The 27,092-nt window shown below is 40.1% G+C and overlaps 1 protein-coding gene across 1 annotated transcript in view; it reads right to left on the bottom strand.

The window, feature by feature from the left end:
• Window positions 1–15,709, bottom strand: part of LOC116507204 (CD109 antigen-like) — a 79,136-nt gene extending 63,427 nt beyond the window's left edge. Inside the window, 4 exon segments of the mRNA XM_032215179.1 lie at window positions 1,028–1,258; window positions 3,584–3,612; window positions 14,418–14,578; window positions 15,174–15,709. Coding sequence (XP_032071070.1) covers window positions 1,028–1,258; window positions 3,584–3,612; window positions 14,418–14,578; window positions 15,174–15,283 — 531 coding nt within the window. The 5' untranslated portion in view covers window positions 15,284–15,709.
• Window positions 15,710–27,092: the final 11,383 nt, after the last annotated feature.

Raw genomic sequence — 27,092 nt, 5'->3', positions numbered from 1 at the left:
TTATGGCTTGCTCTACACTGCCTATTAAGCCATTGAGGCACATTTGAGCCGAGGTGGCGCAGTGGTTAGGGTGCAGTACTGCAGGCCACTTTAGCTGACTGTTATCTGCAGTTCAACGGTTCAAATCTCACTGGCTCACGGTTGACTCAGCCTTCCATGCTTCCGAGGTGGGTGAAATGAGGACCCGGATTGTTGGGGGCGATATGCTGACTCTGTAAACCGCTTAGAGAGGGCTGAAAGCCCTATGAAGCGGTATATAAGTCTAACTGCTATTGCTATTGCTATTTTCTGGTGATGAAGTATTTTCTACACATGAATATATCTAATGAGGTGTCAATAATTTTAGAATTATTCTTTTATGCTACCCTGCTGTTTGAATTGCGTGGCCATGTAAATGCTTTAAACAAATATGTAAATAATGAAAGTTAACACTTTCCAAGAATCTCTTGCCCATCATTCCCCTACTATAGCTCTTTTCTAAAGAGCAATAAATTTTACCCTGAATTTACATCAATTGTGATCTAAAACATAAGTTTAGTTTGGAAAAACACGTAATTTGGACCACTGTGGGAACAACTATACCCGTGATGGGAAACCTGTGGCCATCACCACACAGAGCCATCTCTCCAGGCACGCAAGCTGTCGCCCGTTGCAACAATTCACAATTGTGGAACCTGGAAGAGCAGCCACCAGGTGCGTATGTGTGCACTGGACAGGCGTGCAAATATCCACTATACACCTGGTCTTCCGATTTCTGATGCACATTCACGCACGAAGACCAGCTAGCATGCACATGCACACCGGGTGACTGCTCTTCCAGTTTCTGGCATGCACGTGCTCCCATTTCGGCACTTGGTGATGAAAAGGTTTGCCAGTACTGATCTATACTCTGTACAAATACATATTTATTTAGGGTGTCTTTTACAAGAAATCACCTTCCTGCTGCTATACCGAAAGCACAAGAGTAATTTTCACATATTCCACATGAAATCCCTTCTTTGCCAAATAATTTTAAATCTATGCTTACCGTAATGTATATATTTACAGGAGTATTATATGGCTTGAGGTCAGAAAGCACAGTAACAACCCATATTTTCACTTCTTGTCCTGGTTTATACATTATCTTGTCAGTTTGGATGAAGACTGGAAAACTTTTGCTTTCAAACGGCAGTGATGCGCGATTAGAAAACATCAGTTTTTCTTTGGAATATCCATTCACTAATAACTCATAATCGCCATCAGAACTGCCCAACGGGAGCTGAGGAAGAAAACTCATTTCATTACCATTACCATTGCTGCTGTTGTATTTATTTGATTTCTTTTTAATCCCAGATTTATTCTTATTTTGAAATAATGGCAATCATACCTAATGCTCCTTCCTCTCCTATTTTTCCCACAATAACAACCTTGGAAGATAGGTTGGGTTGAGAGCGTGACTGGCCAAAATCATCCAGCTGGCTTTCCAGACTAAGGAAGTGCTAGAACTCACAGTCTCCTGGTTCCTAAGCCAGGCATCTTAACCATTAGGCAGAACTGGTTCTAGTCATTCTTACATGTCCTTAGAGACACGGGGAAACAGATGACTGAAAGTCAAAACACATAAAGATCATATACATTAACATTGTGGGTCTAAGAGTTAACCTGCACTGCCTAGTTGTCCTGGCATCAGAACCAACAGGCATTTTCTTCTGAAGGGTAGAAAGAAATGAAATCACTCTCTATTAATTTCTTATTTACCTTCCAATCAACCTCAAATCCCGCTTGTCTGCTCCGCTTTTGAAGTACATTTTCCCTCTTGTGTTTTCTCTCATTTTGCAAAACCAAAGAGTTAGAATTGATTCGAAGTTTGAACATCATTTCTTGGGAATTAAACATATCCAAATTTTCTTAACTAGCTGCTCAGTGCTTTACTGCCACTATCGCTAATTTTCACAACCTTTCCCATTCCCCAAATAATTGAGTCTAGTTAATATATAGCATTCCTCTTACAAGAAGTGCCTGAGGAAAGGCACTATAATTCACAAAAGCTTACGCAATAATAAAGTTATTAGCCTTTAAGGCAGGGATGCCAATTCTAATGGTTATGGGAGTTGTAGGAGGGCTTGTTCATTACCCCAAGGACCACAATATTGGAGTCATTCCACACACTGATAGAATTTTCTAGAGTAGGCCTGTCAAATTGGTGGCCCACAGGCCAGATACGGCCCACGTGGGTCGCACCCACCCCAGCTCCGCAAAGAGAAAAAACATCCCAATATGGCCTGATATATCACGATACAGCCCATTTTCTGGCAAAAAACACTGAATTTAACCTTACCACCATATGATTCACTTAACAATCATGTGATTTGCTTAACTACTGTGATGACTTGCTTAAAAGACTGTTGTAAAAGTTTTCATAAAATTAAGCCGACTCATATACTGACTCAAATTATGACCTCAATGACTTACAACCAAAACTTCTCTCAGTCCCTTTTAATTGTCCTTGTCCTCCCAGTTATTTTATCAAGTTTCCAAGCATCTCCTTTCATTGGTAACTTCTGAAATATTTTAACAAAGACCAAGAAAAAAGGGCCTTGAAGGGAGCTCTTGCTATTTGCAATTCCAAGCCAACAGGAATTATGAATTATTAGTAGATTCAAGGTATTACTGAAACCAAAAATCTTTTGACCTTCTAAAAGATGACTATTTTGGGTTCTCAACCAATATAAATTTTAATATAAGTTATATAAGTTATGTTAATATAACATATTAACATAAGTTGTACCCTGTTTTTAACATGTAAATAGTTTATATTTTGGTAATGTCAGATTGTGATTCATGGATCGAATAAGATACTTTACAATACACCAAAGTTCTGGCTGTATTTCACTAGATAGATTTCAGGTTGTGTGAATTTCTCCATGTTTGTAGATCAGACAAGGAACTGTCTTCAGTTTGAGATTAAATAAGAGCAAAGCCCGAAGACAGACTTTAATCATCCAGGCTAAGAAGAAATAAAATATCTTGGATATAAGTACAATTTAAAATTTTTACATATATTTCTCATATTTTATTAATGTACCAGAGGTGATATTCAGCAGGTTTTGACCAGTTCTGGAGATCCGGTAGCGGAAATTTTGAGTAGTTTGGAGAACTCATAAATACCACCTCTGACTGGCCCCGCCCCCATCTATTCTCTGCCTCCCAATTACCAGCTGATTGGGAGGAAATTGAGATTTTACAGTATCCTTCCCCTGCCACACCCACCAAGCCATGCCCACCAAGCCACACCATCCCCAAGCCACACCCCCAGAACCGGTAGTAAAAAATGTGAATCCCTCCACTGATGCACACATGTGTTACATTTACATATTGCCATTTGCCCATAAAAATGAGTTTGCATTTAAGACATTCAGATTGAAATCCCAGGTTCTTCTGAGTGGGCACTCAAATTTATTAATCTAAAGAAACAAAATAACACCCACATACTGATTCCTAAATTGGAGTTGTAAAATATAATCAAATTAGCCAAATGAAAAAGTAAATAAAATCCAAGCTGGAAACATACGGTTTATATTTCTAATATTTTAAGAATACTTACAGATGGAAGGACTAGTATCCTAAAGGAATCTATATTTGGGGGAAAAAAGAATAGGAAAAAAATTAAAAGATTTCACTCATCCATATGCCAGGCATTCTCCCTATTCAAGTATGACTTCTTTATATTGCTTATTCAGCAACATCCTTTTTCAAAAATATTGAACAATGAGATATCCAGACAATAGAACTATTTAAGGTGGGAGGAATTAACCTAGGTTTTACAAAGCAGGAACATAGAGATATCTCTCAACTTTCAACTAATTGCCACCAACCATTTTGAACTTACAAAGGACCCCCAAGAGACTTACAATCCACTGTCAAAGTTCTGATATCACTCCCCCCACAGTCATAGGTGCTTGGCAACCAGCCTGCTTATATGGCCATTTGCAGTGTCCCATGATCACATAAGTACAATTTATGGGTTCACCGACAAATGCGCACTCGACAAAAGCGCGCCAACAAAACCGGGGCAAGAAAACTGCAAGTTCGAAATTGCGCCGATGAATGAGCGCAGAAGTGCGCCAACAACAGCGTGCCGACAAAAGCGCGCCCTAAACCTAACCCTAAACCTAACCTTAACCCTTACCTTAACTTAAATCACGCTTTTGTGGGCGCGGTTTTGTTGGCGCGTTGTTGTGGGCGCGTTTATGACATCACGGTTTTCTCACCGCAGTTTTGTTGGCGCGCTTTTGTCGTACGCGCATTTGTCGGGTCACGCAATTTATGATGGCATTGCTGAAAATCAGAGTTTACTTCCAGTCTATGGAAAAAATCTAACCCAGTTAATAGTGGGCTCGCTTAAAAACTGTTGTGTTTGCTTAACAACCACAGCATTCAATTTACAACTGCTGGATTCGCTTAACAACACTTCAAAAAAGATAGTAAAAATAGGTCTGGTCACGTGGTGACTCACTTTACAACCATCATGACTTATGACCATAATTGCCAGGCTCAATCGTAAGTCAAGGACCACTTATAAAAAAATAAGGGAACAGACTTTAACAGCAGGCTCTCTCTTATTTGATCTACCGTAAAAAAAATAATCTAAGGAAGCCATCTTCTATTCAGCCTGCAGGAAGGGATTACTCAAACATTACTCATATAACTAGAGTCCATTCTATTACAAGAAAGTTGTGCTAAATTTCTGGTTCTTTCTTAATATCACGCAATCATGCTAGTCCCAGCTTACTACCACCATACGCTGAAAAAAAAATTCATGTTCACCTGTTTGTTCTACTCACAAAATATTATTCAAGTCTAAAGGAAAAATAAAAAATACCATGTTCCATTTGTGGTCGTATAACGTAAATAAAGATCTGAAAGCAAAATGTATGTTGATGAATAAGCAACCACATTTGGGTGAGGTTTATCGCGCACACACAGAAGTGCATGAATAATTTCTGATAAGTAATAGTTTTCAGCATGTCACATCGCTTTTTTTAATTAAAGGAATAAAAAAATTAAGGCAATCAGATAACTATACATGAAAATATACATGAATTGTATTAACTAACGTTAATAGGGAATAGTAGGGAAATAATTTAAGCCAAATTAATGAAACTGAATTGTTTTTTAAAAAATAGATCTCAGAAATGTAATTATATTCAAATACAGACATGCGTACATTTAAACATCCATATTGTATTTTTAATGTGTTTATTGTATAAAATCATTATATAAAGTACTGCAGAGTTTTCAAAATGGAAAAGGAGACTGGAAGAAACCTGAAACATGGCCAATTTTCTGTCACTAGAGATTTGCCTCTTGATCAGGTGCTTCTGGATTTTCTTTTTAACTAGTGGTGTGAAAAAGAATTAACACCCCTGATCCAAATGACTAAACGCCAACAATACAGCAACGAATATATTTTCCCCTGAAAGCAACGGGCTTTTGAAATTCAGCTGATTGGGGGAAATGCCAATTGTGTGAAAGCTCTGTTTCTGGTAGTAAAAATAAATTCCTGCCCCGTGTATTTCCTCAGCAGCATCCCATTCCATATTTTGTAGAAGCTAAAGTGGTGCAGCTAAGATGTTGGACTGGCAAGATAGAGAGAGACCTAATTCAGTCGCAGAAGCTCATTGGATAACTAGATTCTATCACTGCAACCCCATCATCTTCTAAAGTTTGGATAATATCTGAACCCAACAATTGGCCCATGGAGTCCTTAACTGAGGAGACTAAGATCCAATTTAAACCTCAAAACTGGTCAGATGCTACTGGATTCACCATCCAGATTTGGCATTGCACTTATGTCATTTGTCTCTAAAGGAGAAATTGGGTTCAATATATCAGAAAACTTTTATTATCTGGATGATACCATTTGAATCTGAGAAATGTGAATAAGAGCTCATGTATTGGATGCCATTATTTGTTTCTGACTGTATTACAAAACTTGATTATTACACCAATTTGAGAAGATGCATTATTTGTTAGCTTTTGTTTTAATCGACAACAGACGCATTGAAACTGTTTCATTTATACTAATTAGCTAATGCAAAATTTTACTCAAGAATCATTCTTCCAGGATGTTTTTCAATTTTTGTAGGACCAGCCCTGGAAATTAATGTGTCATCTGGCAGGGTACAATAAGTGAGTTTTAAAGCAATGCTTATATTATAATTGGAGGCTCAGATGACTAAATATAATCGTTGCTGCACTGCGTTTATAACTTAGCATTCATCAGCAAATTATAACCTAATGTACAGTTTCAGCCACTTTATAGTCTTACATAAACAGGCTTCCAGATATTTTTTCCAATATTTTATTATCACTGCTTGTCTCAATTTTTTAGGGGTTTGCTTGAATTTTTTCCTAACTCCTTTGTTCAGCATGATTATTTCTTCCTTCACTGAGGCAAGAAGCAATTATATCCCTTCTTTGTTGGATGATGCAAATCATTCTTACCACTTGACATTTACTTTCATTTTTTGAATGTGTTACAGAATATAGAAAATGTTTTTCTTCCTAAACAAGTTGATGCATCCAGTGACCTGGTTCTTATACCTGGCTGGCCCATATTGTGCTTAACTTTGGTTTACCGATTGTGACACTTCTTACTGTATTATGATTTAGTCACTAATAAGCTAACATTGTTATTAAGGAGATTATGATTTAGTGTGGTGTATGAACCTAACCATTATCTCTGTAGCAGCCAATTTTCATTGTTGCAGAACAAACCATATAAAAAATTGAAGCTGTATCAGTCATTAAAAAATGAAGAGAAATGAAATTTAACCTATGTTAAGAGAAATGACAAAATAATTTAGCAATTCACTAATAAACACCTGCATACCAGTTTTAGGATTCAACTAAATAACATATTTAATATATCTGGGATGTATAACGCACGCATAAATCACTGAGTGCATTGCCAACAGGGAATGGAATAGAATGATATCATAGGGGTTTTTTTTCCTCTTGAATTATTTGCTGTGCAAAAATATTTAGCGTTTTATTAAAAATGCTTTTTAAATATTAATCCTCTTTTATCATCTGAAAATTCTGAGTCGTATCTAATGTGACAGCTCAAAAAGAATCCATCGCTTTCTTGTATATACAATACGATAACTGTTAATTAAATTTACATCTTGTCTTTCCTCTATGAGCACAAGGTGCTATGCAAGGCATTCTCTTTTTTTTTTCCTGTAACACATTTGTAGCAAGAATCAAGTTTGGAGGAGAACAGCAAAGGGCCAATCAAGATTCACTGGTAATTTGGTGTAAGCTAGAAAGGTCTTTTCCCAATTTTGACTGATGCACTAGTGTCTATTACAGCCATACTTACTTTCAGAGTACCCTGGAAATAGTAATAGCCTTAATCACTGCTTGGCTGGACTACTGCTGATACAAAACCCAGTGCCTAGATGTTAGCTCACTGTTGTGGTTCGGCAGGAGACTCTGACAGCGAGGGGCCCTATGAGTCAGACCTGGAGGAGGCGGAGGGCCCTGGACAGGGTTGTGAGTTGTTTCGGGATGCACGCAGGAGAAGGGCTGACCGACGTAAGGAACAATTGAGTACTCGCAGGAGATGATAACGAGCAGCTGTGGCTCGTTAGGATCTCCTCCTGCGGATAAAAGACTGATGGTGCCACGCCCTGGTGGCAGAAGTCAACGTTCCGTTTCTGTTCGAGTCAACGTTCTCCATTCGTGTGCAGCCATCAAGAAAAGCACTTGGATAAGTGACTTGATTTATATAATCGTGTTTTGTAGCAATTTATGAGCTAGGACTTTTGCCAGAGCATTTATCTGTGTTCGCAGCCAGCAAGAGCCGGGACTGATAAAAACATTCCTTTGAACGTTCTGTTTGAGCTTTCGTTTTTGAGGTGGGGGTCAGAACAGCCCACTAAGCAGACCAGCCCAGAAATATCAACTTCAAAGGAGGGCTAGAACTCTACTTTACTGAGATAGGCTGTAATAACAGAATCTGGCAAGGATGATTGTACTTTATTCCTCCTTATATGTCAGTGAATCAGAGAGGATCCTGCCTGAGTAGCTTCCAAATACTATCTTACTTCTCAGTACTTATATTTAAAGTGTTAATTTGGGGGCCTGTAGCTTCCAAGCTTCCATGCTTCCATGCAATGATTCAAAATTTGCAAGATGGGAACTGAAGCCCCCATTCCTTTTTAAATGCATGTGATGTTAACACGCTGCAAAGGTGCAGGGCTTCTGTAACAACACACCCCGCTTGCATAATTTGTATCTGGATACTGCTAACTGATTCTTCAGCTACATTACTGGTCTACATTAGGTCTCCTCCGAATTGCATCTGCCAGCCAATGTCGGCTGGCGACTCCCCGGGGGAGAGCCTTCTCTGTTGCAGCTCCGGCCCTCTGAAACAAGCTCCCTGTTGAGATCTGGACCCTTACTACCCTCCCGGCCTTCCGCAAAGCCACCAAGTCCTGGCTGTTCCAGCAGGCTGGAGGTAGCTGAGAAGCATCTACCTCCACGGAAATTGTGATTGTTGGTTTTGTTTTTAATATGTTGTTTTTGTCTCATTTCCCCCATTTCCATTGTCTTTTGTGAGCCGCCCAAAGTCCTTCGGGCGTGGGCGGCATACAAGACAAATAAATAATAATAATAATAATTATTGAATTAGTTGAAGAAGAAAAACATGCACTGGCTGATTATTTAAAAGAAAGTCAAGAACATCTATTAATCGAAGTAAAGAACAAAAATCTACTGAAGGCCCAACAGACAAAACAAGAATACAGAAAAGATGTGATAAAATCAAGAATGGAGAGTTGGCAGAACAAAGCACTGCATGGTCAATTTCTGGAAAAAATAAAAGATAAAGTGGACAGTGAACAAACTTGGTTATGGTTAAAAACAGGTACATTAAAGAAAGAAACAGAGTCACTAATCTTGGCTGCGCAAGAACAAGCTATCCGCACAAATGCCATTAAGGCCAAAATCGAAAAATCCTCTGATGATGCCAAATGCAGACTTTGCAAAGAAGCTGATGAAACTGTTGATCACATACTCAGCTGCTGTAAAAAAATCGCGCAGACTGATTATAAATTGCGGCACAATTCAGTAGCACAAATGATCCATTGGAATTTGTGCAAAAATTATAATATTAAAACAGCAACAAACTGGTGGGGACATCAGCCTGAAAAAGTCACCGAAAATCAGATGGTCAAGATCTTGTGGGATTTCCGTATACAAACCGACAAAATACTGGCGCATAATACACCAGACATCACACTGGTTGAGAAAAATAAGGTCACAATCATAGACATCGCAATACCAGGTGATAGCAGGGTCGCCGAGAAGGAACATGAAAAAATCGCAAGATACCAGGACTTAAAAATCGAAATTCAACGACTATGGCACAAACCAGCAGTGGTAATTCCAGTGGTAATTGGCACACTGGGTGCTATTCCAAAAGCACTGGAATTACATTTAAAACAGTTAAAAATTGACAAAATCACCATCAGTCAAATGCAAAAAGCCGCACTGCTTGGATCTGCACGCATATTACGAAAATACGTTACGACGTCCTAGGCCCCTGGGTGGGGCCCGACTAGTAACCAATGCCAAATCCGGCGAAACAACTGGCCGCTGTGATACAATTGTACAACAACAACAATAATAATAACAACAACAACAATAATAATAATACCAATGCCAAATCTGGCGAAACAACTGGCCGCTGTGATACAATTGTATAATAATAATAATAATAATAATAATAATAATAATAATAATAATAATAATAACTGCATATGGACCAAAAGTGAGAGTAGAGTGCAGATAAAAAATTAACGGCTTACTCTATCCCCTCTTTATCTATCACTCTGTGATCAAGTTATCACCCAGCCCTCTCCCAGGAAAATGAAATATCCTAGGAAATATTGAAATGTCAGAATATTTCTCTGAATATGAAAAGAAACAAACATGTTTTGAAAGACAGAATAATTGCCTGTAGCTTCCTGCCCATCCCCACTATTAATGGGCCATTAAGATGGCCAAGCTAATCCACTTACATAACAAAGGCTTCTCCACTGCAGCTGCAGGGGGGATGGGATTAAAAGCATGATAATATTGTTTTAAAAGACAGAATAATTGCCTGTAGCTTCCTGCCCATCCCCACTGTTAATGGGCCATTAAGAAGGCCAAGCTAGTCCCTTTTACATAATAAAGACTTCCCCACTGCAGCCCCAGTGGGGGGATGGGAGTAAAAGGATGATAATATTGGCCCTTTACTCAACTGACCACATGGCATCTGAGAACTCATCCATACCTGGATTCAAAACACAGCCTAGAGAGTAGCCCCTGCATGGCCCCATGGGAGTCTGACAACCAATCAGAATACATTTCTTACACAGGAACAGGAAACAGAGAGGTGGGACTGAACAGGTTATAAAAAGCCTAGCAAGCCCCTCTCTTCTTCAGCCCTTCTCTTCTTCTCCACCAACATTGAAGCATGTGATCACCTTTTCTGTTCAGGAGCTCAAGCCATGTGGTCCTGTCCACCAATAAACCATCTTTCCAAGCAGCCTCCATGTCTCCAGTGTCTTTTTCCCCACTTGGAGCCGAACCCAGAAGGACATTTCTTTCATCAACTCTACCTGGTGTTTGTTTAGGAAATTGCTAATCTCAGTTCATTTCCTTCTGTCTTTTCTCCCAGGTGAGGCTGCACACAGTACATGCTCTCTCTCTTCTTTGCAGAGTGTAGGTAGCTACATGCAAAGAGTGCCTACTTCTATACAGAATAATGGCTACTTGTTCAACCACCATGCAAGGTTAGTTACGACCAGTTCTCAAAACTGCAGCTCAAGCAAAGTCAGTGAAGAACACAGTAAGAAAAGTTGTAAGTCACTGATAAGTCTTCTACAGCCACACATACATTTACACCAGTCCCTTATGCACCCTCCTAAACCCTACACCAGCCACCCCAATGCCAGTACAATGGCATCACACCAACAACTCATGCGCCTTCACATGCCCTCCCGCACCAGGCAGCAGTCACTTACTCTTGACTAGCCTACTTGCGAGCTACCTGGGACATGCAACTTCCTGCTGGCTTCCACACTGACTTTACTTACTGGAAATCAGAAATTGTACAGAAGTCATCACTTAAAGACCTGTGAACCTCAACGACAGCAAGAGGGACTTCTGAATTGCCATCACTAAGTGATGCTATCATATGATGCTGCACTTTATAACCATATTGCATACTGATGGAAATTAGTTTAGTTTAGTTTAGTTAGTTTAGTTTTATTGAGCTTGTATGCCGCCCACTCCCGAAGGACTCCGGGCGGCTTGCAATAAAACAAGGGAGGGGGATAATACACAAGACAACATATTAAAATATACAACAGTCACAATTTCCGAGGAGCTGGATATTTCGAAAGCCTCCCGGCCTGCTGGAGCAGCCAGGACTTAACGGCTTTGCGGAAGGCCGGGAGGGTAGTGAGGGTCTGGATCTCCACAGGGAGATCGTTCCAGAGGGCTGGAGCTGCAACAGAGAAGGCTCTCCCCTGGGGAGTCGCCAGCCGACACTGGCTGGCAGATGGGATCCAAAGAAGGCCTAACCTGTGTGATCTAATCGGTCTATGCGAGGTAATCGGCAGGAGGCGGTCTCTCAGGTACCCAGGTCCGATGCCATGAAGGGCTTTATAGGTAACGACCAGCGCCTTGAAGCGGATCCGGAGACTAATGGGTAACCAGTGCAGCTCGCGGAGGATAGGTGTGACGTGGGTGTACCCACGATCGTTCGCGCGGCTGCGTTCTGGACCAGCTGGAGTCTTCGAACACTCTTCAAGGGCAGCCCCATGTAGCTCCATTGTTAATTGGGGACGACTTGTAAGGTTGTTAACAACCTGTGATTTTTTTAAACCAAACTCCTTTTCATTATAAAACGTCCTTCACTAATCATTGGTTAGTTCAGATTACAATTTCTCAAAAGGCGCACAGCACAACTTCATCTTTAACAAGGGAGACCCAGCACAAAAAGGAAGTTGCCAAGGTGTTAGAAACAAATAGGAAAGACCCTAAGACCATTTTTATACCCCAATTGGACATACAGATTTTTTTTAAAAAAATGATCTGTTGCCAGGAATTTCCTTTGTATATGGAAAGCCCCATGTGTGTAAAGCTGTCATTCTTTGCTATGGTTTTGGGAAAGAAGCTGCTATTAATACTATTTTCAAAATGTGTTTGAATGACTGACTTATTTGAAAATAGCTCTCAGAGCTGCTATTCATTTGTTGCCAAGAGGTCATAAAACTTGCCTCTAAAGTTGTGTTCTTGTTGTAAAAACATTACATTTCTTCTTCTATTGAGGAAATGCAATACAGCCCCCCCCCAATATAATTAATTTGTGAAAAACAATATGGTGATACAAAGAGGCACAGATTATTAGCAAAAGATTTTGCTGCCAATTTTTTTGAAAGTTAGCACTCTTCCTTTGTGTAAATCAATCAGTAGAAGAACAACAGTTTTATTTTTAGTAACACTCCTCCATTTAATTCTTTGAAAGTATCAACTGCATACTAATCAAGCCATATTTCTTTTAAAAGAGGTATTATCAGAAAATATAATATCTGATCTGCTCTCACTGAAATGCATGGGGGAGAGGAGGGAGGGAGGGAGGGAAGGACAGAGAGGAAGGAAGTTGCTTTATAAAACCACTTCTACCATTAGCCATTTATTATGTCGATAGCAGCAACAACAGAGAAGAAACTGTGTTCATTCATCTCTACTTAACTACATATCCACATTTATTCTTGACTTGTTTTAAGAATAATCAGTTGGGCAAGAGGAATTTTCTTTAGGATAAAAACTAAATTGTAGGAACACTGCCCTGACCTCACGGGAGAGATGATGACCCTATATAAATTAGTTTGAATGGGGACTTATTGAACCATCAAAAACATATTTTGACTTTATTTCAGATACTTTGTGGTATTAGGCTCAAAGAATCGCAGGTAGATGTTATATTAATAGCAATGATTCCTTATTCAACTAAGCCAAGGAAACAGGCAAAGATCATGTATAGTTTTCTCTTCCTTCAGAATTCAAGATCTAATATTTATAAACTGCTAGTACAGTGATGGGCAACCTTTTTGGCGTGGTGTGTCAAAAATTGGCAAAAAATCGAGCATAACTCGCGTTGTGTGTCACTTCGACAAAAACATAATTTTGCGCAATTTATAGTTTAAACTACAAAAATGTATAATTGCAATATATAATTGTATTTAATAAACCAAAAACAAATTATTTAACATACCTGCTTAGTAACTTCTTTGTTCATCAGTCGATTTCGTATGTTGCTTTTGATATTATTGAACTTGTTTGGGGTGCCGTGAACCAGGGCTGTGGAGTCGGCTGCTTCCAGCTCTACGTCCTCATCAACATGCCACTCCAGCCCGCCCCTGCTATGAATATTCCTAGGGACGCGAGGGCGAAGAATATGAATATTCATAGCGGGGGCGGGCCGGAGCGGCATGTTGATGAGGACGTGGAGCTGGAAGCAGCAGACTCCACAGCCCTGCCGTGAACTGAGATAAGTGTGGTGCGGTCGTAACTGACAGTCCCAGGAGTAGACTCTCTGTGCCCGCCTGACTGGAGAGAGGCGCGCACTGTTCCCACGCTCCTCTCCTGCGGGTCCTCCCTCGCCGCGCTGATGACGTGTGCGCGCACGGCACGCACGCCTTACCAGCAGCCCCTGCGCTCAGAAAGGGGCGGCGGCGATACAGTAAGTGAGTGTGGGTGGGGGAGATCACACGTCCCGCCCCCCCCGTTCCTCCAGCACAGATTCTTTCATCCTCGGCAGCCGTGCAGGAGCCGAGGATGAATCGCATGAAATCCTGTGCGTGTCACGCCAAATGGCTACGCGTGTCAGCACTGACACGCGTGTCATAGGTTCGCCATCACTGTGCTAGTACCTCAGCAGATAATTCAACTAAGTCAAGGAAACAGGCAAAGATCATGTATAGTTTTCTCTTCCTTCAGAATTCAAGATCTAATATTTATAAACTGCTAGTACCTCAGCAAATAATTATATTTGTAACCCCATACAGATTACACCGCATACCTTAGGGCAATTGGGACCATTTCGAACTCAAATTTCTATCCACAGTTATTTCAACAAGACCCCATCCAAGTGCCATCTTTGTCTGCCATCCTAAGCATGAGTAAAACACTTGGAATACAGTGAGAATTGGATGAATATGTTTAGGACTGTACTGTAATCATAGAAGCTAATTACTGACACAAAGAAACTTTGAGTCACCTTGTATAGTGAGATAGGTGACATGTAAATTTAATAAATAAATAAAACAAATAGATCTCATTGCATTCATTACAGGCCAAGGCAACCATCTTACCTCTTTGAAAGACTGCTTCTCCTTGTATTATGGATGTATTTGTCAAGAGTACTTGCGCTTGTATTCTAATGCTCGAGGGGCTTTCCTTCAACAGCCCAACTCCAATAGTTAGATTTGCTCCAGGTCGGATTATTTTAGGAACCAACAATAGGTATGTGGGTCTATAAATCACAAAAATAAATAGTCTTGATACTCACTGATAATTGTTATTAAAATGCATAATATTATGTTACTATTGCCGCCTGTATGAACTACAACAACTTTGAGGGAACTAAGGCAACTCATCACAAATTGTGTCTTGCTCTCATCTCTTATGCCATTTTAAATTCTTAAAGTGTTTTTTTGGGGGGGGATATGAAAGCAGAGGAAGATATATAGGAAATATATAGGATATATAGGAAAAAACTTGTTTGCATCCTTATATAGTTCTAGATTAGGAAACGATTAAAACTTAAGCAACAGAGACCTGAATCTCTGAGAGATACTGAGATGAAGATACAGAAGCAGAAGGAAGGAAGTTTTCCTCCAATAATGAGAAGAATCTTCGTTAAAGATCTTTCCCCAGGCTTCAATTCATGCCTGCAATCATCTGTATCCAGAAAGTAGTTGTTTGGGCAACTTAAACTCAGCGGCTAATACCCTGCATTTTTGCACCAGATTAGCAAAATGCAAATTTAGGCCTCCCGTGGAGAACATAATTCCCCCAAAACATGCTCTTCCCCAATTTTCTACCCACCACCCTTTTATTTTTCCTACCCAGCGTTAACAAGCGACGAAGCCATCACCAAGCCCCAAATGAAAGGGAGGATGGGGAACAGCCAAGAGCTCCTCCGGGTAGCGGGAACAACGTCCATGAAGAGCCGCATCTTCCTTCTGGGGGAACCGGGCAGCCGAACTGGAGACAACGGTGGTCCCCTTCCCACTCGCGGCGCCTCCCCTGCCTTTTTGGGCTAAACCGCGCTAACTCGGGAAGTGAAAGCATGTGTCGAAAATTGGGGTAGCGCCTTCTGCAAAGGCAGGGCTCTCCTCCTCCTCCTCCTCCTCCGCCCCCCTCCTAGGCCACTCGGAGGCTCCTGCCGAAATGGGGACGGGCCTTCGTGCCCACGAGCCCCCACCCTCCAACTGGAAAGGCCGGGGAGAGGGAGCTAGAGAGAAAGCAAAGCCGGCGGGGGTTTTATGCGCTTCCTTTCTGGTCCACGGTGCACGTTCTCTCGCTGCCTTAGGTCCGTCAGCCGAAAGAAATTGAAGTTTTTTTAAGCGCAAGCCCAGCAAATTAGGGGAAAAGAAATTGGATTGCTAGGAGGAGACATCTAATGGGTTGAGTCAGAAATAGAAATAACGGTGTTCCCGCTTGGCTGGTTTGCAACAGGCTGCGACCTGCTTTGCTGAAGTTGGTAACTAATCTTCAGTTGATTTGGAAGATGGATCCAAGTGAATAGGATCCCAGATGTAAAGCTGACAGTCGAAGGCTTAGCTCCTTGCCAGAAAGCTGGTGGGAGATACTTCACCAATTAGAAGATTTTAAAACATAGCTCCAGTTCTTTGGGCTTTGCTGCCTTTATTATTATGGTTCATTGCACAATCAACCAGATGTTTGTACTGAGTTTGACATTTTTATCCACCCCGTTGAGTACTTCTCAAGGACTTGGGGATAGATGTTTAATGAAGTGCTAAGGTATTGTTGCAGGATGTAAGACATCAACATTGACCTGCTAACTTCCATTCTGTTATTTCCAATTCTGGAATTGTATTCTTTTCAGATACCCTCTTTTTATAGGACTTGATTTATAATAACAGGGGTAGGTTGCTACCGGCATTACTGTTGGTTCGGCGCACAAAATATCTTCATTTCTGCCAACACTGCGTTATATACTTCAAGTAGAATTTGTCCTACACTATCTTGCAATTCTTTATATAATTTTATTGGTAAACTTTCAGGGCCTGGTGCCTTTTTTTAGTTGAACATTTTATAAAAAAACTTTTACAAATATTTACCTCCCCTCCCGCACCCTCCCCACCCGAACCCCCCCAACCTCTCCCCCCCCCCCCGACTTCCCAGAACAAATACAGGGTATAAATCTTTAACAAGCACATACTAGAATAAACTTAAAGTTAGTATCATCTTTCATTTGAGCTTTCACTCCTCTTTTGTTTGGCTAACTCTAAACAGATTATATCGTTCCTCGCTTTTTCAGTCATAAACTATCTGGAATTTCTTAGTCCCGTATTTATTTTGAATATAGTCAATCCATCTTCTCCACTCCAGTTTATATATCTCATCTGAGTGGTCCTTAAAATATGCTGATATTTTAGCCATCTCTGCTAAGGTTGTTACTTTTAATGTCCATTCTTGAATAGTAGGCAAATCTTCCTTCTTCTAGTACTGCGCCACCAGCAGTCTTGCTGCCGTTATTAAGTACCTGGTGTCTTGTTGTTGTTGTTGTTGTTGTTGTTGTTGTTGTTGGATCGCATCTATTAATTCCAACATCCTTATTTCTTCATTTAACATATTTTTGATTTCTTCTGGGATTTTTGGCAATTCCTCAAGACATTGTAATGTTTTCTCTTCTACATGGTAGTCAGTCTCTTTATATAATTTCTCATAAAATTCCTGGGCTATATTTTTCTTCTCCTAATTTTGATAGTGTATATTCCCCTCTTCATCTTGTAATTTATTAATCCATCTCTTCTCTTTCTCTTTTTTCAGTTTATATGCTAGCCATCTCCCCAGTTTATTAGCATTCTCAAAAGCGTTTTGGTTTATCCTTTTTATCTGTTGTGCGGTGGGAAGTTATCATCCAACCCTCTCCCAGAAAAATGAAATATCCTAGGAAATATTGAAAAGGCAGAATATTTCTCTGGATGTGAGGAGAAAGAAACATGTTTTAAGAGACAGAATAGTTGCCTGTAGCTTCCTGCCCATCCCCACTGTTAATGGGCCAAGCTAGTCCACTTTTACATAATAAAGACTTCTCCACTGCAGCTCTAAGGGGAAGGGATTAAGGAACTTTACTCAACTCTCCACATGGCATCTGAGAACTCATCCATACCTGGATTCAAAACACAGCCCAGAGAGTAGCCCCTGCATGGCCCCATGGGAGTCTGACAACCAATCAGAATACATTTCTTACACAGGAACAGGAAACAGAGAGGTGGGACTGAACAGGTTATAAAAAGCCTAGCAAGCCCCTCCCTCAGCCCTTCTCTTCTTCTCCAGCAACATTGAAGCATGTGATCACCTTTTCTGTTCAGGACTCAAGCCATGTAGTCCTGTCCACCAATAAACCATCTTTCCAAGCAGCCTCCATGTCTCCAGTGTCTTTGTCAGCATCCCTCCATTATATAATTAGGAAAGAAAGACCAAGAGATTCCATGTGTTGGAAATCAAAAGTACTTTTACTAATTACAAATGGTTAGCGAGCAGTTGCGAAGCGAAGTCTGTTTAATTGGGCGCGAAAGCAATTGATATATAGAATAGTCCATTCCCCACCCCTTGGGATCATAGCCTCAGGCCAATCATAAGTCCTTCAAGTGTCAGGTGTGAGATAACTTCAAAAAGCATCACGAAGATGGAATGCCGAGGCCGTTGGTCCAGGCGGGAAGCACCCACGCATGCGTATTTCAACCATCCAGTCAATACTAGAACATTCCTCCAGCACATCGAATAACCCCTCCCAAATACCAAACCCTCCCTCCCCGTTTCAGGCTGGCTTGATATCTGCAGTTGAAACAAATCTTCATGAAGCGAGAGGTCGGGAGGACCGGCCTCGTGAAGCGAAAGTTCGGGGGGGGGCGGCCTCGCTGGGATCCACATCACAAGCGGCCTCCTCGTCTTCTCTGACCGGCGAAGAAATTTACTCCCTTCACGGTAGACGTAGGTCTCCTGGAAAGGGTTTTGAGAGCAGCTTAAATCCTAACTATGCTCCCATTTCCCACAGCTTCAAGCCCAAGCTGAGAAGCTTATTTATTCTGCTAGCTTGGTTAAACATATCACAATCGATTCAACGCCATTCAATTCTACATGTTATTAGTATAGATTCACACCTAAGAATTTTTAACAGACATTACATCAAATTAATCAAGTCCAATTACCTAGGTCTTCCCATTCAGTCAGGCTTTACCTTATTACCTGCTAAATTTCTTACTTTTGCTCGAAGTTACGCCCGTTGTTCTATCTCTTTAAGCACTATTTTGTTAACACCTGTCTCTGCCCTGTGATGTTCCGTTTCTATCTTGATCTCCCAGCAGAGCGCTGGCATATTTTTAAAGGTCAAGATTTATAGAGACAACGTATAGAGATGTTTGTCCACACACTGTTTGGTCAGGTTCTAGATTGGACCTCCCAGCAGAGCGCTGGCATATTTTTAAAGGTCAAGATTTATAGAGACAACGTATAGAGATGTTTGTCCACACACTGTTTGGCCAGGTTCTAGATTGGACTTCCCAGCAGAGCGCTGGCATATTTTTAAAGATCCAAGATTTATAGAGACAACTTTCATTAACACATCACTTGCATCTGGGTGGGGCTTGAGCTCCACTTTCCTTTTTAAAGACAACTATTGCTGCTGTGGCAGCTTTCTAACTATCCCTGTGGACTCCTCAGTCATTTTGGGTAAAAAACAACAACAACAACAACAACAACAACTAAACAAAACTCAGATAGAACTTCTCTTCAGTTCATCTGATGGTGGCCAGTTCCTGACTTTGTTACAACTTGATGGACTAAGCTTATAACCCTAGGATTCAGAGTTCCCTCTGGGGGCCATCCTACACCAAAAGTGGGCCATTCTGACTCACAAAATATTTTTAAATTAGCCTGGGTTGCTGGAGGGTCCCCATAATCCCCATTATATGCCTTCTTAAAATTCTTCAACATACACTGGAGGGGTGTTCTCAGGACACTACCTCCTCCTCCCATGTTCTAAAACACTATCACTGACCCGCGGTGCTGGATACTCGACAGTCACCAACGGAAACTGCAGTGGTTTAACCTCCCATACAACCTAACACGGACTTCATTAGGATCGACGTCCCGAGTCCAGGGTGGTGATCAGGCACCCTCTTCTACTCTCTAGAGGAGTAGGTACACAACACTATATTATACTTGCCTGCCAGCAGGTCTTGTATTCCCTCTCGTCCTGGCCAGGATTTGTTCAGATTTTCTCCTTTCCCTTACACAAAGGGTCCTTGGGCTGACTTGGATTTCCCTCGATAGTGGAAGGTGTCCTCCCCCGTTCCTCCGAAGCAAGAAGCCTCGTGGCGCCTGAGGTACCCGGGGCTTGGATCCTTCCGCCAGCGTGGGGTCCTGGTCGTCCGGAGTGAAAGATCGCCTGGTTGTCCCATCTGGGGTGCCAGAAATGTTGCAGAAAATGAGACAAGACCAGCTCTTTGTCAAAGGGAAAGGTTTATTTGCGCAAAGGTTCAGGAGCAAAACCTGAACCCCGAATGGCAATTCTGTACAGTCTTTTATACTCTTTGACAACTTATCGATCATCCCCAAATACCTGGCCTTCCTGTGTCACGTAGACCCCTTTCCTGTGTCATGTAGACCTCTACACAATCTCCCAAAACAGAGACATGACATTCATTACTTTTTTACCTCCCCACAGGGGGGAATTGGTACAAATATCCTGTTTCATTTGTTTTAGTTAGGGGAAGCAAACAGAACAACTAATCTTAAGGGTAATCATTCCTTTATCCCATTCCACATAGTAAAGAAACTTTTAATACCCAAAGAATCTGTCTAGTTGTCAAATTCTCTTTTATTCCCCCCATTGAAACTCTTCTGCCTTTTAGGAGGAGTTTCACAATGTTATGTACCCGTTATTCTCTCATATTCCCACATTGCCATCACCTGTGTCACTGCTTCCCTTTTTGCTAATAATGATAGGCTGTTAGTTATCGTTTTTATGAAGATGGGGAGAATGTATAGGATGATGATACCACCTGTGGCGATTAAACCTATTAGAGCCACTATAGCTTGCAGACCAGGCAGTTTAGGGAACCATCCACTAAAAGATCTCTTTAAAGTTATATCCACTCCATTTCTGGTCAGCATTATGAGTGAGTTGTCTCATTTCAGTGGTCAATTGTTTAATGACTTTTCCTGTGTCATCCATTTGAAAACAACAATTAGAAAGGTTAATTTTTTTCCCCACACACACCTCCCTCCTTAGCCAGGATATAATCCAGGGCCAATCTATTTTGGTATACTGCTATCCTGAGTTTGTCCGTGGCTCCAGATAATACGTTTAGGGCCTTATCTAACCTTTTACCAGCCAGATCCAACACCGTTTGTAATCAGATAATTCTGTTTAACATATAGATAGGTGTCAGGTATCCATATGACCCATTCTCTGCCCAAGTAATTCGCCCATAGGTACAGACTATTCTTTCCGAGTCCCAAACATCAGTCTTTTCATACTCGACCAACTCTTTACAGGGGAAATTGGAAAATGCCATTTCCATGTCCCTTCTACGCCTTTGCAGGCCTACCGGGTCATAAACAGGGACTCCCAGTACCTGCCTGGACTGGATGGGTAACAGGAAGAAGGAGGGCTTGATCCATCCAAGAACACAGGATCCTGACCAATTCCTTGATAATCTCTCATATGCAAGGTTGCCACCTATCCAATACATATTATCTGGGGCAATCCACACTTCTGATTTACTACCCAGATAATGAAGTATGGTGGTATCAAAGTTTTCAGGCTCTGTTCCATTATTGGATGACGTCCAGAATTTATATTCCTAGTCCCAGAGCCCTAAACATATGAGGTCTCCCACCGTTACATTCTTGTTTCTTGTAAAACAGTTCCTTCCCACTAAGTTGGTTGACAGAGTCCAGATAATCTAAACATATTATTGAATATCTGTGGGATAGCTTCCAAGACTTCCCATGGCCACTGTTCTCCCATTTTCGTACCACTGCACATAAAACAGTTTTTTTTTCTTTCGTAAGAGTTTTCTCTTTTTCAGCCAATTGTACAAACAGATTTTCAACTCTCATGGGGAATTCAGGCAATTCTAATGTTTCAAATTCCCGATATTATAACTATACTTCTATGTATTTGTTTTAGGTTTTTTTTTTCAATTCTAGCCAACCCTATGGATCTTTTCCTTTTCTATCTATTCCAATTCCAAATTCTTTATATTGTGGTCCATTTTCCAGTGATGAATTGGTGTATAAACACCTTATACCCAACACACAAAACACAATCAATACAATGAGAAGAACAACAACAATATCCACAAGTACAATTACAAAACCAAGACATCCGGGAGGGCACGCAATGGAATTTGTTCAATCATAGTTTTCTGCAATTGAGGGAAGAGCATAGGCAACCACTCTGCTCTTCATAACACAAAAATTAGTCCGAGTGCAAATATTTCCCTTCCTATCAGTAGCATGATTGTCCACCAGTCCATTAAGTCCATTGAAACTTCAGCTTCAGTGGGTCTCCTTGGTGAGACTCCACCTTCCATTCCTTTAGGGCTGGCACAGGCTCTCTCATTCAGAGGTAATGAGTCCCTTTGTCAGTAGTTTGAAATGCAGTCTCAGTAGTTTACAGGACAATTAAAGGTCCTTCCCAACTTGGAGTTTGTTTTCCATCTCTCCAGGTCTTCATCAGCACCCACTGTCCTGCTTTTAACTGGTGCACTGCAAAGTTCAAGGGTGGCATTTTGCACATGAATGCCTTTCTGTCTTAAGAGAAAAAAAACATCTGGACAGTTCCTGTACATCTTTTCTAAACATTTTGTCTTTTAATTCAATGTTTGGTAGACCTTCCCTCCCCATATTTGGTATTCCAAATAACATCTTACATGGTGATATTCCCACTTCTTTCCTCTGGGTACAATATGTTCCAACAAAATTCTAACAATAGTATTTGCATTTGCATTTCCCCCCATTGAGTCAAATGATCCACAATAACCAACAAACATTTCATCCTTCCCATCCTATTCTTCATCCTCATCCATCTGTCAATATACTTGCTGTTCCCTCTCTCTTTCTATTTTCTTTTGTGGACAGTTTCTAGAAAAATGTCCATCCTTTTCACATCTAAAACACTGAGTCCTTCCACTTTGTCCTGCCCACATTCCTCTTCCCCTGCCTTGCCACCTTCCTTTCCATTATCCTCAATTTCCAAAGTCCCTTCTCTTTCTTTTCTGGTCTCCTAACCTCTTATCCATCATTACTCCTACAACTGACAACACTTTCTTATCCTTTCTTCCATCTCTGTTCACATATACTTTCTGAGCTTCTGTCACAATTTCCATTCCACATTTCCCATCTTTTAGATTTTTTTTTCTAAAAGGGGCAACAACTTGTGTCTTGAATAAATATCTTAAATAAGATCATTTGTTTTAGGTCAGTTTTGCTGGTTGGATTAGACAAATTAACTCTCCCACCGCAATTCCAGTGTTAATTATTAACTAATATTTTGAGTGTAAAGGGCCTGAAATATAATTTTCAGATGTCTGCTCTGCTGTCTCATTTATGGAGGATTGCATTGGACACATAAGAATTTTAGGAACAATGTGCTTGTTATTTCAAGTCATGGATCTCCACAAAATTGTACATTCAACATAGTATTGAGGTAGTTAAAAGTATGGAGAATTGTATGAGCAGTATTGCAATTTGAAATCAGTATCATTCCTTTTCTGATGTATTTTGCAGTCCTTCATCCCCACATAAAGTGAAATTGTGAGAAATGACATCATGTAAAAAGATACCTCAGACACTCAATTCTGTTACCCAATCCATTTCCCCCCTCAGACATGCAAATACAGTAATAATAAAATATGCTTAGGAAGGAAGTAGCATTTCCCCAGTGTATAAAATGTTTTCAGAAAGCTTTACTTCCTTCCCTCAAAATTCCTCATTTTTATAAGGAGACACACAAAACACATTATGGCATAAAATAATTACTACGGAGGATAGCTTCTCCTCCAAATTAAAGAATATTTTCTCACAGCATGATCAGCTCAAAGAGAGCCATTTTAAGGCCATTTTTCTTTAAATGAAAACTATTTAGGATGATCTCTTTTTCATTAGGGAAGGTCTGTCTATCTTCAGGTTCTCCATCCATTTATCACCTCCATTCTCAGTCATCTCTAAATACTTGGATCGCACACCACTGGAGAAAAGTATATCAAATTAGTCACTCCTCAATCTTAAATACTGGCAAGGAGAGACTCAAAATTCTTTACTACCTATTAATTCAAATAATTCTAGTTTGGGTAAGGATAGAATCTAAGGACGTAAAGACACTACTGATGATCATATGTAGCACCCTTATTACGACTGCTTAGCTCACATTATAAAAATACCTGAATTGCAGCTGATGTGGCCAAAGAAATAGAAATATGGAAATACAGTTATGCTGTAAGAGTCTGAAAACTTCCATTTCTCATTCTGCTCTTTGGCCAACATAAATAAGGCTTTATTTCTTGTAAGCATTTCAATTGTACCTGGAAGCCAGAAATCAATACAATGAAGAAAAAAAAGCACCAAAACTTTTTGGACACAAATAGTTGGTTGCATAATAAACTGCAAACAAAACTCCATTTTCTTTATGGTATAGTACTGGCTTCATTTAAATACAACCTGCCTATTTTTCCCTGTCTCATTGCAAAGCACATTTAGGTGAAGGGAGTACTTGGATCAACATCTCGACTCCCTTTGGTATTTGCTAATTACTCAGGTAATTACCCTGAGAACAGAACCCGAGGCAATCTAAATAGAGTACTTTGGGTCCATGCTCTGAAATATATTTGGATCAAACTTTTGTGTCAGTTCTCTGCTTTTAGTAAAATGTGAGTTAGTTCAGATTCCATTCAGATGGAAGCATATTCTCATTAAGTAGGTTAAAACACGTACAAATGCAAACAAAATCTTTCAAAATCATTTCTTTTTATATAGGTTTAGTTTTACATCTTAAACCTCAAAACTTTCCCAGAATTAATTAAAATTATATTCAGAGCAGAAAAGAAAATATAAGAAAACCAAAACAATGAAAAGCAAAGCTACATGAGCAGTCCACCCAGTAGCCCCTCCTTTCTCAGACAGAAGGGTAAAGAGAAAAAAAAATTGTTAAAGAGAGCAGAAAAGCCAAGTCCCACTTCCCCCCTTTCCTGATACTTGCTCTTTAAAGGAAAAAAAAATCCTTAAGTTAATCAGAAAAAAAAAATTCTATTAGTAGAAATCTATGCTCTGAATGGAGGACAAGAGCAATTTTATAGGAAATTACATAACATTATTTGTGATATAACATGACAACATTTGCATTTTGGGAGACTACAATGCAATAACTGATAAAAAAATTAGACTATAAAAGCAATGAGACAAAAAAGGGAAAGAAAAGAACTTTACCAAAAACTTTTTTTTAAATGGTAGAGGAACTGAAAATAAAAGACGTTTGGAGAGAAAGAAATCAGGGCATAAACTAATACACATAGTACTCAAATAAACACCAATCATTCTCCAGAATTGACCTGGTCTGGACATCAATAGAATTGCAATCAGGAAGTTGAAATTGACACGAACCTCTCGGTGGGCCATAACCCAATGATAATTAGTTTGATAGGAAAAAAGAGGACGACAAGATGGACATTGAAAAGATCAATTTTAAAAGATGAATAATTTAAATCAGTGGTAGTCAACCTGGTCCCTACCGCCCACTAGTGGGCGTTCCAGCTTTCATGGTGGGCGGTAGGGGTTTTGTCCAATACTGAAGCACTTTCCTTTTTTAAAAAATTTAATTGACTTTTTAAAAAAAATTCATAGCATTATTTAAAAATTTTCATTAGGTTTTCATAAAATTACCATTATTGTGGAACCGGTGGGCGGTTAGAAAAAATTACTACTAACAGAGATACAAAAGTGGGCAGTAGGTATAAAAAGGATGATTACCCCTGATTTAAATTAATGATGGCTAAGCAACTACATCTCATCTTTAAAGAAGACAACAAAGAGGATACATCTCTAAAAAAATTATGACGAAGGCATATATGAGGGGAGTTGCCATATCTTATACGGCGAAAGAAAATAAATTAAAAAAGCAAAGATGGAACTTTCTGGAAAAGGAATACAAAAGACTGGAGGAGAAACTATAAGATAAGCCACAAGAGAGAAATATAAAACAACAAATGGACTTAAACATAAATTGAGTCTACTCGAAAAAAAGGACTTGGCACTGTTGAAAGAAATGTCCTTCTGGGTTCGGCTCCAAGTGGGGAAAAAGACACTGGAGACATGGAGGCTGCTTGGAAAGATGGTTTATTGGTGGACAGGACTACATGGCTTGAGCCCTGAACAGAAAAGGTGATCGCATGCTTCAATGTTGCTGGAGAAGAAGAGAAGGGCTGAGGGAGGGGCTTGCTAGGCTTTTTATACCCTGTTTAGTCCCACCTCTCTGTTTCCTGTTCCTGTGTAAGAAATGTATTCTGATTGGTTGTCAGACTCCCATGGGGCCATGCAGGGGCTACTCTCTGGGCTGTGTTTTGAATCCAGGTATGGATGAGTTCTCAGATGCCATGTGGAGAGTTGAGTAAAGTTCCTTAATCCCTTCCCCTTAGAGCTGCAGTGGAGAAGTCTTTATTATGTAAAAGTGGACTAGCTTGGCCCATTAACAGTGGGGATGGGCAGGAAGCTACAGGCAATTATTCTGTCTTTTAAAACATGTTTCTTTCTCCTCACATCCAGAGAAATATTCTGCCTTTTCAATATTTCCTAGGATATTTCATTTTTCTGGGAGAGGGTTGGATGATAACTTCCCACAGCACAACAGATAAAAAGGATAAACCAAAACGCTTTTGAGAATGCTAATAAACTGGGGAGATGGCTAGCATATAAACTGAAAAAAGAGAAAGAGAAGAGACGGATTAACAAATTACAAGATGAAGAGGGGAATATACACTATCAAAATTAGGAGAAGAAAAATATAGCCTAGGAATTTTATGAGAAATTATATAAAGAGACTGACTACCATGTAGAAGAGAAAACATTACAATGTCTTGAGGAATTGCCAAAAATCCCAGAAGAAATCAAAAATATGTTAAATGAAGAAATAAGGATGTTGGAATTAATAGATGCGATCCAACAACAACAACAGCAACAACAACAACAACAAGACACCAGGTACTTAATAACGGCAGCAAGACTGCTGGTGGCGCAGTACTAGAAGAAGGAAGATTTGCCTACTATTCAAGAATGGACATTAAAAGTAACAAACTTAGCAGAGATGACTAAAATATCAGCATATCTCAAGGACCACTCAAATGAGAAATATAAACTGGAGTGGAGAAGATGGATTGACTATACTCAAAATAAATACGGGACTAAGAAATTCCAGATAGTTTATGACTGAAAAAGCGAGGAACGATATAATCTGTTTAGAGTTAGCCAAACAAAAGAGGAGTTAAAGCTCAAATGAAAGATGATACTAACTTTAAGTTTATTCTAGTATATGCTTGTTAAAGATTTATACCCTGTATTTGTTCTGGGAAGTCGGGGGGGGGGGTGTGGTTCGGGTGGGGAGGGGAGGTAAATATCTGTAAAAGTTTTTTTAAAAAAATGTTCAATTAAAAAAAGGCACCAGGCCCTGACAGTTTACCGACAGAATTATATAAGGAATTGCAAGATAGTGTGGGACAAATTCTACTTGAAGTATA

This window comes from Thamnophis elegans, chromosome 4 (assembly GCF_009769535.1).
Source record: "Thamnophis elegans isolate rThaEle1 chromosome 4, rThaEle1.pri, whole genome shotgun sequence".
In the NCBI taxonomy this organism is placed as follows: domain Eukaryota; kingdom Metazoa; phylum Chordata; class Lepidosauria; order Squamata; family Colubridae; genus Thamnophis; species Thamnophis elegans.
This window is presented reverse-complemented; position numbering and strand designations above follow the sequence as displayed.